The sequence below is a fragment of the Rhinolophus sinicus genome, chromosome 17, assembly GCF_057876585.1.
Source record: "Rhinolophus sinicus isolate RSI-liver-muscle chromosome 17, RSI-T2T, whole genome shotgun sequence".
Lineage (NCBI taxonomy): Eukaryota > Metazoa > Chordata > Mammalia > Chiroptera > Rhinolophidae > Rhinolophus > Rhinolophus sinicus.
This window is the reverse complement of record NC_142517.1, coordinates 21301734-21314417: the sequence shown is the minus strand read 5'-3', so window position 1 is coordinate 21314417 and position 12684 is coordinate 21301734. Positions and strand designations below refer to the sequence as shown.

The following is a 12684-nucleotide window of genomic DNA, read 5'->3' as shown; positions in this document are numbered from 1 at the left end:
CTATTTGAGTGTGTCTACATACCAAAAACCTCCCCATGTAAATTGCTTTCTGTGCCATGTTTTTTTCTTAATGCACATCTATAGTGACAAAATGGTGGATGGATACACCAATAGATGGTTTTATCTCAATGGCTGCATCATGGATGCATCATTAGTTTCATGTCTGTGCCACACAAGGAACGCTGGCTTTGCTGTGGGCATCTGGCTGGCAGTTCCTTGGGGTGTCATCACACACATAAACCAAGTATCCCAGCTGTGCTTTCAGTTCCCTGGTGTCTACTCTGGCATGAAAAGGTGCTTATGAGCCAACCCAATTATCTTCTTAATTCTGTGAGCAACTAGGACTCTTAAGTCCTAAATTCCTAATATCTATCCTGTCCTCCTCCTTTTTTTAAATTGGTTGATTTGCCAAAGATTTTTTTTTTAGCTTTGATCAATGAAATTTAGGATTATTGTAAAAACAGAAAATGCTTTATTTCAATTTAAAACATTGATATAAGATAAAAAATATATAGGGTAATTACACAATGAGACCACTACTAGATGCAGTCACTAAGATCATGTTGTTTTGTGTTAGCTTACCAAATAAAGTAGTGGCAAAAGCAGTTTTTAGCCATACTTTCCTACTTTACCATAGAAAGACAAATCTCTTCAGATTAAGTGTCTATAAAATATATTGGAGGGAATAGCAAGGTTGACTTCATGGAGTTCAACAATTTATCTATGAATCTCCTGAAGTTTCTTGGCTGTCCTAGGGAAGTATAGTTAAAACAACAGACACCAAGAACAAAATATGTCTTTGTGACATGATGGAGCAGAATACAAATAAAACTATAAAAATTACACATATACATATGTGAAAATGGGAGAAGGTAGGGAGAAGGCAAGATCAGGTGAAATGGATTGAAATATAACTTTTGCTTTCTCATGAGGATAGACTGATGATTTGACACACTTTATTATGGAACTGTATGCTTGTAAGTTTTTCTATGATAGTAACAACCCCAGTACTTCAATAACTTATATAAAAAGAACAAACACATTTATTCTTTACTCACAGGTCTGCAAGATGGCTGAGGCATCTCTTCTCCAGGCTTTGGGTGCATTTAGGTGTATTTAATATCTGTCACTCTGAGATGCAAGCTGAATGAATATTAGCCAACTAGGGTTTGTTCTCATGGCAGAAGGGAATAGATAAGAGGCCAAACCAAAACACATAAGTGCGTTTAAAACCTCTGTCTGAATAGGCTACATGTCATATCCCATCACATTTTTTTAGTCAAGGCAAACCACATAATTAAGCCAAAAATCAATACGGTGGAAACGTATACTTCTCTAGTGCTGGAGTGGGGAGAATGAATATTTGCGGTATAATTACACAGTCTATCCATAATTTGTTCTTTGGATAACAAATACTGACTTTCTTCCACCTACAAAATATATTCACCCCTTCACCAATAAAGACTCCTTCTGCCCCTCAAAGTTTTATGCTTTTATGGCATCAGACTTGAAGTTTAAGATCTTATGATAATCTCTAAATGGCATCCGCTCCTCCTCCCCAACCAACATTCAGTGGCGCAATAGGACAGGATAATCTCCAAAAATGTACTTTTGTGGCTACTCCTGTCTGGCCACAATGCAATGTCATACATTTTACATTTTCCTTCAGGCAACTAGCCACTCCTGATATCAACCTCTGTGTTAGTTTGCTTTTGCTTTAGCAATGTTACATAACAGTGGATTGAAGCATGCCAGTAATGTAAAGCAACACACAATTAACTCCCACAAATTGTCCTGTGAGTTGGCTGCGGGGTCTCTTCTCTAGACTGTCCAGGGGATCGAGTTGGTGCCACATATCTGTTATCCTACGATCCAAGCTGAAGGGTCAGTTGCCATCTGGGGGAGATCTTTCCTTGTGGAAAGATCAAAAGTGCAAGAGAACAAGACAATGCATGCAGGAGCATTTTCAGTTTTTGCCTGGATGTGACGTATATCACGCCCTCTTCCATTCTGTTGGCCAAAGTAAGTTACGTGGCTAAATCAAAATCAATTACGAAGGGAACTTTGCTTCTCCCATAGAAAGTGTGAGGGGAGAGTAAATATTTGTGAAAGTAATTCAATCTACCTCAAACGACTAAGTGGTTGTAGCCAAATAAAATGTAGTTGTGGACTTCAGAGGGAAGAGTTTCTGAACTTGCCCTCAGAGGAAACTATTACCTTTAAACGATACCCCTTCATTTCCTTGGATAATTTTCTCAGTGCCATTCAGGGTCCTCACAGTTCTAGTGCCACACAAAATTTGCTTTGCTCAAAAATTCCTTGTAGAGAAAAGAGCTGGGAAGAACTAGAACCATACAATACAAATCACTCAAATTGTAGACCATAGTTATTCTTTTATTACATTGAAAAGATTATTTTCAATGAGGCAATCATGCATTTCAGGATTACAAAATTAGCATTATTAGTTCCTTGTTGTGAAACTGTGACCTTCTAAGTTAAATAGCTTTACATTTCTGTGATTACTAGAAAAGGGAAAGGAAAATAACAGCTAAACAGAATTTCAAGTATTTAGATTTACTTGGGTTTCATTATCCGTAATGATCATTGATGGCATATAATATTGCTTCATAATTTATTATAAAATAAAGACAAAGTGAGGGAAATGCTCATAAATGCAAAGAAATTAACATAACAGAAACTTTATGTCTAGTATCATTTTAAACATAAGAAGCTTGGTTAAAGAGGATTGTCTGGAGTTAAAAGGTGGGTTAATAAACCTCTTAATAACAGCATTATGCTTTAAAAGACCAATCAAGAAGGTAAAATATGTGACTCTGAATCATTGAGTAAGCAGAATTGTAATCATTTTGGCATAATTTTTGTCATTATTGACCAAAATTATTTTTATGATAATGACTTTCCCAAAAGAGGGCTATAAAAGAAGATAAATACAAATTTCTAGAAATACAGATGCTTTTTTATTTTATGATTTTTTCTTTCACTTAACACTTAGAGGAGCTTCATTTATTCCTGCACAGGTGTTTCAACCTTTATATAATGAGCTTGATTCAATTCAACAAACACTTACATAGCCCAACCATGGGCAAGAAGACACCATGGGGGCATGAAGACAAAAACGGCCTTTAGTTGGTGATATCACTGGGAATATCAGTTGGTAATTCACTGGGAATATGTCTGTTGTAGTTTGTCTTTGAAGAAACAACTTTACTCGGCTTTTCAATTTTAAAAAGTACTGATCAGTGTCCCAATAAAGTGGCAGTACTTCTAATAACGATTTTGACAAGGTACCTCTTAGCTCTTCTCCCTGCCAGCCCACTAAAGTACTCATTATTTTTGGTTCCAACATCACGAAATGGCACTGCTTGGAGAGTGCCCTGAAGCAGCCTATTTATTTTATGATCTAGTCAGCAGAAATTGTTTCCATGGCTGCCGGCCATTGGGTGTCTGCTAACTCTATGACTTGGCACAACAGCGCTTCCTTCCATTTGACTTAATTTAAGCATCTTCTGCAGCTCATACCTTCCAGTGACTGCCCAAGCCTTTCCGAAAAAGGTGCTAGAAAGAGCAGTGAACTGGCCATTTGAATATTCAGGTTGTAGCTCTGAGGGCATGACCATGTGGCTTTGCCTTATGTTACGTTTTAATCTGTTAAAATGAGGATTTGAAATATATCTCGTGAAGGCCACTTTTAGCTTCATTTTATCCTCTATGTATCGCTTCTCTTCAGTCTCTACTGCAAAGTATGTAGTAGTCCGCCAGCTTCGGAATCACAGAGCCTGGCCTCCCTCCCAACTCGCTTTGTGGGCTTTGGTTTCCTCATCTATAAAAGAGGGTCAACGGTGCTTTCATCTCGGAGTTATGTCAGTACAGTGCTTAAGACACTGCCTAGGATGGAGCAAATGCCTTCCCTCTTTGGTCCCCCAAGTGTCACAATTCCCTGTTCCTTTCCATCTATACTCATATTTACCCGTTTGCTCCTCAGGCCTTTATGAAAGGGCCTGACGAGGTGTTTTGAGGACAGAAGAGATGTGAACCCCACTGGGCTGTACATGGGCTTCTGGTTGGAAAGGCCACAGCTGAACAACGGGTGCGACTGCCTTAGTGACCCTGCGTTGTGACCGGAGAAAGTTTGTGAGTTTTACGTAAGACAATGGTGGGGAAGTCTAGCCACACTGTGACACGGCTAGAATGATTCTATCTTAGTTTAGCTGACACACTCCAGGGCTAGTCCATGTGGAAATTGAGCTCTCAGAGAAAAGTACGGCTTTAATGCTTCTTAAACTTCCACTGGTCCTATGACATCTTCAGAAAGTCTACCCCCTTTGGTTACCACCAGTCCTTTTACTTGATATTTTTTTCTTTAAAATTACCTGAATCATTCACTATTTTATTCAGCCTTGTTTAAGCAGTAATATCTGTTAGATCGTGTTTTCATGTGCAAATTTTATTGATTTCTTAGTACACATCAAAGTAAGTATATAACTATTAAAATTTTACAAATCTTGCATTTCACCTAAAACCATCTGAATTAGCTTTGGCAAACATTGGCTTAGTTTTGATTAGAGTTGGTGAATGGCTTTGTGATGGATGAAGGGTTAGGTATGTGGAGTGGGAAAAAAAATGTGCTGTCTTGGGAAACAGTGGTTAGTGGAGGCTCCAGCCTTTCCACTTCTGCTGCACAGAACACGTTCTTGAGAGGTGGCTTGATGTGTTAAGAGCACAGATTCTAGAGTCCAGCTCCCTGGGTTCAAATCCTAGCCATTGTCATTTAGCCATGTGTGACCTTGGGCACGTTACTTAGCATCCTTGTGCCTCAGTTTTCTTCTCTTTAAAAATGGGGTTATAAGACTTTTCAAGAGTGTCATAAGACTTTTGTGGGGATGAAATGAGTTAACATATGTAAACCTTTCAAAACAGTGCCTGGCACATAGTAACTATAAAAGTGACATTATTATTATAAGAAAGAGAGGACCAAATCAATCTCAGAGTCTCCAATAACCTTATCCAGTGTGAAGACCTGAGTTTAGCTTTAACAGTCCAGCTAATACTTTACTGAAACACCAAATCAAATATTTTGGATCTTATTTTTTTAATAAGATAATTTGGACTTAGTTCATAATGTTTACGCTACTTCTGGTAAGACTTTATACATTGCCTGTTCTCCTCCTCTGAAGTGCCAATGAAAAGATTTTATATTCAAAATTGTATTATTTATTACTTCACACCGTGACTTAAAACAATAAATCTATCAAGGTTTAAAAGTTTAAATCAATAAAATTCTGCCTATATTCTGACCACAACTTTAAAAAAACACATAATGCAGAATGCATGATACTTTAATTCTTTGGTGATATATTGAAGAATGATATTCCAAATTGTATTATTCACACAATGAATCAATAGAGCTGAACTTTTTAAAATCCTGGAATAAAAGAACGAAATTTGCCCTGCCCAAGGCTCTTGGTTTATTGTGTGCATTAATATAAGTGCAAGAAAGCCAATGACATTTTTTTTAACTTTAAAGGCAATAAATAAGCTATTTTGTATGAAAACAAATGTGTCCTCCTTCAGATGCTCTACTTTTGCTCTGTGATGGCTGTCAGAGTTGTCTTGTGAGTGGAAAGTGAGTGTTTGCCAGATAAATGGAGACTGCTCTCCATAAAGGGTAACTTGCTTAGGTAATCATATTTCTGGAAGGATGCCAGGTGACTTTCTTAAGTGTGTAGGAAAAGGAACCAAGAGTGTAGGATATTTTCTTTTTCTTTTCTTTTCTTTTTCTTTCTTTCTTTCTTTCTTTCTTTCTTTCTTTCTTTCTTTCTTTCTTTCTTTCTTTCTTTCTTTTTTTCTTTCTTTCTTTCTTTTTTTTTTTTTTTTTTTTTTGTGTTGTCATGAAACCTCAAGATGGTAGGACTGGGGTTAAGCAGAAAAGAAACACCTGTTCCTGCTATTGTTTCCCAGCTTCTTAACACCACTTCACATCTTTCATACGTACATTTTGAGTGTCTATTAAGTTCGCCTTTGATGGGTGACTCATGAACGAAGTGATTGTAACCTTTATGCAACATCTGAGATAAAAGATAATACAATTAAGAGACAGGGAACAATAGATCCCTTCCTCTCTAATCCCCCAAAATGTTCCCGTCTGTCCGATGATGTATGGGTGCAACGTGAATTATCAACATGTGTCACTGGAAGGCGGGAAGGGTCTGGAACGTGACGCCCACTCTCACGTCTCTCTTACTAAACAAATAGAGAGCATTGGTGTTGGGTGGGAAGAAGGAGGACTAGATGTGGGTCTGTTTCGGAATGAACCTACCTTCCAGTTGACAAAGTAAAAGATATGCACGTAAGCAGTGAAGTAATTTGTGAACATTGATAGGATGAAACATTCTACAAGGTAGATTGTATTCAACAACTAAATGGGTAAGTTTTTCCAGTTCGGGGAAGAAAAGAGAGTGGTCTGAGATGACTTTTTTCTGAAGAAAGAAGAGCCAACGTTTAGGACAAGTGCAGTGAAAGAGACCAAGTGGAAAGGTGAGGGAGATTTTAGAAGTACACAAAAAGATGAGAAAACAGACAAAGGCTGTTGCTCTCCGGGTTGGTTGTACTGGCTGATTTATGCAAGTAGGAAGTGTAAATGAATCTAAAAACATACAAGGGGGTCAGATTTTGGAGGGCTGTGTATGCAGGACAGAAGAATTCAAAATTTATTGGCCAGAAACAACAAATCGAATGATTTTGAGCAGTAGAATATGTAAAAACCTGTGTATTCTTTTTTAATAGGAGCTTTGGGTGGCATTATGCAAAAAATTCCCTTCTAATTTTTGTATTATTTTTCTACAAGAATATTGATGTTAACAGTGGAAGCAAATTAAGAAAGTAAAATAATGAATATATGAGAAATGTATATTTCAGACAAAGCAATGTATTGATGATGGATAAGAAAATTGGACATATTGGGGAAAGGGGGGGAAGCTGAAACCTCATCTCAGTTAACTCTTTGGGTTGACTACAGGCATGTCTGCCCTGGTTATTCCTGTTATTGTCTATGAACTTGAAGAGTTATTTTATATCATAAAAGGGTTAAGAAGTAGTAGACATCAGGAATAATATGATCACTCTTTTGAAAAAATTGAAAAACCTGTCATACTTACAGCCAACTGAATGTATTCCACTTATAATAAATTAGGTGTTCCAAACAGGTTTTCTACCAGAACTTATTGAAAATAGCATTTCGTTGCTATGACAACCTAGAACAGCAATTGAAAACTAGAGCATTAAAGGTGAGACAGAAAAGACAAATAGTTCATATTTAGCTAGCTGGTATTCCTTTTTAATTTTTATAAATCCAGGGAGGAATTTGAAATTCTTATTATGTTCAAAAATTAACTCCCCTTAAAATCATATAGATTTAGAATGTTGTTACTTTTGCATCATCTGTTGGTTACTAAATCAACTCGCCTCTATTTTTTTCTGAATCTTAAAAGCCTTTTTCACCTATTTGAGCTTTGATTGCTTTTGGTAGATTCTGAACATTTTGACCCTTAGCTCCGGATATTATAGCTATTTATTGACTGAAGTTATGGTTATCAAAGTGTGCTTTATGAATCCTAAGGGTTCCATAAAATATCTGTATGATTTCTCTGGAAGGAGGTATGGTCATTATGGCCACTTGATTTAGGTGTTTTCTGTTTCTTTTAGGTTTCATCTCAACACCACACTAGAAATTGCCATTGGGAAATTTAGGAAAAGAGCAGGTAGTTTCATGACTCAGAAAGTTTGGAACAATTTGATAAAATGTTATAAAAATATTTTAAATCCTAATAATTTTTCCCATGAATTTCAGGTAACCATTTGAACAATAAAAGGCACATTATTATTTATATTCATAAGATAACCTCAATAAAGATATGGTTATATTAAAATTCAGATAGGTAAAGTTTTAATTCTGTAATTACTGTTTGTAAGGCTTTGTAAGTTTTTTTCACTGCAGCCAACATTTATTGAATTCCTAATGTTAGGCACAAAGATACAGGATATTTTATAACATGTCTCTTATTTTATTACATGGTTTCTGCCGTAAAGGAGATTGACGTGTACACATAAAGAGACATAATGTACCCAACTAACTACTGAAGAAGAAATAATAGTGTGATATTAAAAAAATAAATAAGAGCAGGAAATAATTTTTCTGGCAGTTAAAAAATAAACTTGTAGAAGGTGATAGTGAATCACACGGAATATATCAGGGTGTGAACAGGTATGGTCCTGGGCAAATAAGGACTTTGCCAGGGAAATAGGAATGTGTTGCCTCTGTATTCATGGAAGATGTTACTGGCGGGAATATATAGCTGTGTGGAGGTATAAGAACAAAATTTAGAATCTAACATTACAATCTAGGAAGGTACATCTGAATTTTGGATTCATATTCACTCACTCTTACAAAACAAACAAACAAACAAACAAACAAACACACAAACAAGCAAAAAAACAAAGAAACCTACAGCTAAAGTGAGGGTGACTCTACAATTTCTGTAAAATAGAAATATAATATTTAACCTACGATTCTTCAATGCAGGTGATGTGGATTACATTGGACACCGGCCCCATTTGCTAGCCCGATGTCCTTCAGTATCAGCAAGGGAAAGGCAGGCTTGGGAGGGCTGTGCAGAATTGCGGAAGCCTTTCATCTCTGCCAGGGGAGTAAGGAAGTCTGGAGGAGAGGAGACTGTCCTTCCTGTGCTGGATGCAGTTATGGGGGTCCCTCTCCACCCCTGCAGCCCACATTCTTGTGAATAGAGAGGGACACATGAGAAATTCCAAACATTGATTGCAAGTGAAGGTAAAAAACTTAATCCAGAGATTCCTTCATTCTTTCATTTACTTATTTGATAAATCTTTATCAGACACCTACTGGTGGGGAATAAAACCAACTCAGAATTTACAATCTGGTGGGGAGAGACAAACAAGGAAACAAGTACACAGTTTTAACGGAATAAGTGCAATATGTACTCAGTAAATGTTTGTCACACAAACAAACTGGGAGAAGGATAAGCAAGGGTGGATTTGAATTATGTATTTAGGGAAGGTCTTTCTGCAAATCTAAGTGGAAACAGGAAGACAGTGTCTTCACTTCCTTTATGATCATCATAAAGAGCTTCTTAAGCACCGTGAACTATTAACTTGGGTCAGGAAAAACAATGTAGAGTCCGGAAGAAGATCCTGGGGTCCTAGTGGCCCTCAGCATGTTAGAATAAGCCATGTGGAGTAAGTTGTTTAGGGAAGGGTTGATGGAGATGGGTGAGGAGATTGATTAGGGGATTAAAATATTGAGGTCCACCTCTGTCCTCCATTTTATTCTCAAGAAGTATTTTTTAAAAAATCATTAGAGTTACATGCTAATGAGCCCCAGTGGAGCTGAACCTGAATCCACCATAATTATCCCAGCCTTGTATTAAGCACTTTGTATCTTTTCATAACAGTTGTGTTTTTTAACTTCAAAAATATTTAAAAATCTAAGCCATTGTTCTTGATTTTTTTAAGTCTCAGATTAAATGACTCCTATCCATTAGAGAAGATAGGAGGTACTTAGCTAATACAGTCACAATGATTGCTTGCCTCTCTGATGTCTTGAAAGCTCTTGAAAATTAAGTCTGCTTTATGAATCTTTGTGTCCACTCCTTGGAGAGAAATATTGAAGCATCAATTCCTTATGTAACGTGGTCCATTTATTTATTTATTTGTTTGGTATAAAGGATTTGATGATAGAAATGTACTTCCTTTTGTTATTTTTTCCTCTTTTTGTTCAGGTTTATTTTAAAGGAGCATTTTCCAAAAGCAGAATATTTAAACTTTATTACAGGTAAGTGATAACTTTTATTTTTTAAAAAGTGCAGTCTACAGGATAAAAAGACTTTTATGGTTGTGATATCTATGAGTTACCTGACAGTGTATTACTGTTCCCTAAATTTCCATTTTGCTGTGCTGCAGTATGCACATGCATTTGACACATGAGCCATTTACCCTTAGAAATACTATGTGAACAAATTTGGAAGTGACAGATGTACCTCCAGAAGGATATTTAAATTTATTTTTGTGGTCCTAATACCTTTGGTTTTTTCCCCCCAAATTCCCTCTAACTTTATATGTCATTCTGCATAATCCAGTTTATTGCTATTATGGCTGCTTTGTCACCATTGTTCTCAGTCACTTGATATATTTGGAGAAACCCTGAATATTTGTGAATACCATAAAGGCATGTTTTATGTTTTGTAGGTCTTTAGCTATTCCTCTTCATGGTATCATTTCCTTTTTAGTAAAATAGAGCACTTTTATAGAAAAAAATCTTGGTTCATCAAATATTCATTTATAGCTTTATGGTCTCTTAGTTTGATTTTCTTTCGCTCAACTTGGCACTCAGTTTTATTTTGCTTTGTTTGGATTTTCCATTTACGTGACAGCTGTAATATGTCCATCTGTTATGCAAAGGACTACAGGAATTTTTCCAGCACTCCTATTTTCTGATTACTTTGTAAATCAAAGAGTATACCCATTCATGATAAATTGACATCTTTTTATGGAAAGAAAGAAAGAAAGAGAAAGAGACAGAAAGGGAAGGACGGAGGGAAAGAGAGAAGAAGGGCGAGAGGGATGGAGGAAGAAAGGAAGGAAAAATAGTGTTAGGTTTTCTTAACTTTAGATAAATACAATTGTAAAGCTGAAAAGTACTTCAGAAATAATTTAGCCTTGTGATTCCCGACTTCTTTGAGTATGAAGTCTTATTTTTAACATACATATTTTTTCCAGGACACCACATAATAACAATTGTTCTTTCAGTGACTATTGATCAAAAATATGTGGAAACGTATCTGATGAATTTAGTTACATTTTAAATTTAAACTTGCATCTATATACATTTGGATAATTACTGCATATAGGCAGATAACATATGACTTATTCTGGTTTAGGATAATTCTTAATGTACATAAAGATTAAGATTGAAATACTTGTGAAACAAGTGAATATTTCTGGGGCAGAATGCCATTCAGTTGGGAAGTACAGAACTTTTCCAACACATTCTTTTTATATTTTAAAAGTGAAAACCAAAAAAGGGTCTCAACTGGCCCAAGATCATATTAATTGAAAATTTAGATTTATGTTTCTGCTAGTGAAGTAATTTATCCATATCACAATACTCATAAAGAGTTTGTCAGTTGCATACCTAGATAATTCAGGCCAGATCCTTGAAGCAAGAATGACTTTAGCTTACGACTTTTTTGGTTTAATTATCTCATTTTTGTTTTGTTGTCTTAAATTGTATTAAGACCAAACTTAGTAACTAAGCCAACACTAGAATAAGAAGTATTGGCTTATGCTAGAGTTATAACAACAGTCCCTGATTACATGGCTTTAAATTCCTAAGGAAGCACTAAAAGGAAATTTTAATTTACTGAGTTGATAGACATGCACATAAATTCATATGATTCTTCAGATCTAAGATATGTCTCTAGTAATTGAGTTTCATGAATATTTTTAACTCAGTACCTGAATGGTCAAGGATATAACAGACTCAGTAGTTCCTAAATTAAAAATTTAAATGACAGGAAAGCATGTTTTTGTAGTATGTATTGTTCTTCATTACGTTTCTAACAGCATTACGAACAATGGCTCTCCCTGAGATTGCCCTGTAATGACTAAAGCTTCTGGGATTATGAGGAAAAGTAGAACTGGCTCTTGAATGAGGCAGGTCATGTATTCTATAGCACAAACATGTTTGGAAAAGAATAAGTACATCTCAGGAGAATTTGGCCAACTGCTCATCCTTGCATTTGAGCCAGGTACATGCCCACACAGATGCCAAGGTGTCATTTCTGAAGAATTAGGAGAACAAACCTTGGATTCAATGCTGTCTTCCTGGAATTGACAACTAACCATTACTCAGAAAAACAAACTGTTTTTGCCTGCTACCAAAGTGGTTATATAGTATTGCTTTTATTTTTTTCACTTTCGAATATTTTTTTTATTATGTCCTGGCAATATTATTGATAGTGTTTAGGAGAATTATTCACCATCATTAAGTAAAGTGTAATAGAATGAATAAATTAGTCAATATTGAATTCCATGAACATTTCAAGCATATTAATATAAAGTTGTAATAATTTTAAACATTGTAACAAGTCTCTTTCGTAGATCATTGCCATGAACTGAATGTTTGTTATCTCCAAATTCCTGTGTTGAAATCCTATCCCCAATGTGATGGTATTAGCATGTGGGACCTTTGGGAAGCAATTAGGTCATGAGAGTGGAACCCTCATGCATGGAACTACTGCCCTCATTAAATGGATCCCAGAGAGCTCGCTCCCCCTCTTTTCATTATGTGAGGATATAACCAGAAGTAGGTGGTCTGCAACCCAGAAAAGTGCCCTTCATAGAGCTGAACTATGCTGGTACCTTGATCTCAGACTCCATCCAGCCTCTAGAACTGTAAGAAATACATTTCTTTTGTTCATAAGGCACTCAGTTTACGGTACTTTATCATAGCAGCCTGAACTGATTCAGACCACCATATTTGCCACTTTTTGTTTTGGAACACATATGAATGAATCCTGCTGTGACTGAGGCTGATGCCACTGTCTAGACGTACCCACGTGAGAAGTCATTGAA

General features: G+C 36.2%; 1 protein-coding gene across 3 annotated transcripts in view; it reads left to right on the top strand.

Moving 5' to 3' along the window:
- Window positions 1-12684, top strand: part of CHODL (chondrolectin) — a 237247-nt gene that overhangs the window by 201446 nt on the left and 23117 nt on the right. For 2 of the 3 annotated variants that reach the window (XM_088794174.1, XM_074326602.2), the window contains one exon: window positions 9831-9883. The exons of the other annotated variant lie outside the window; for it this stretch is intronic. In XM_088794174.1, the coding sequence (XP_088650300.1) occupies window positions 9831-9883 (53 nt within the window). Of the gene's footprint in view, window positions 1-9830; window positions 9884-12684 lie in introns of those variants that run through there. 3 annotated transcript variants of the gene reach the window in all.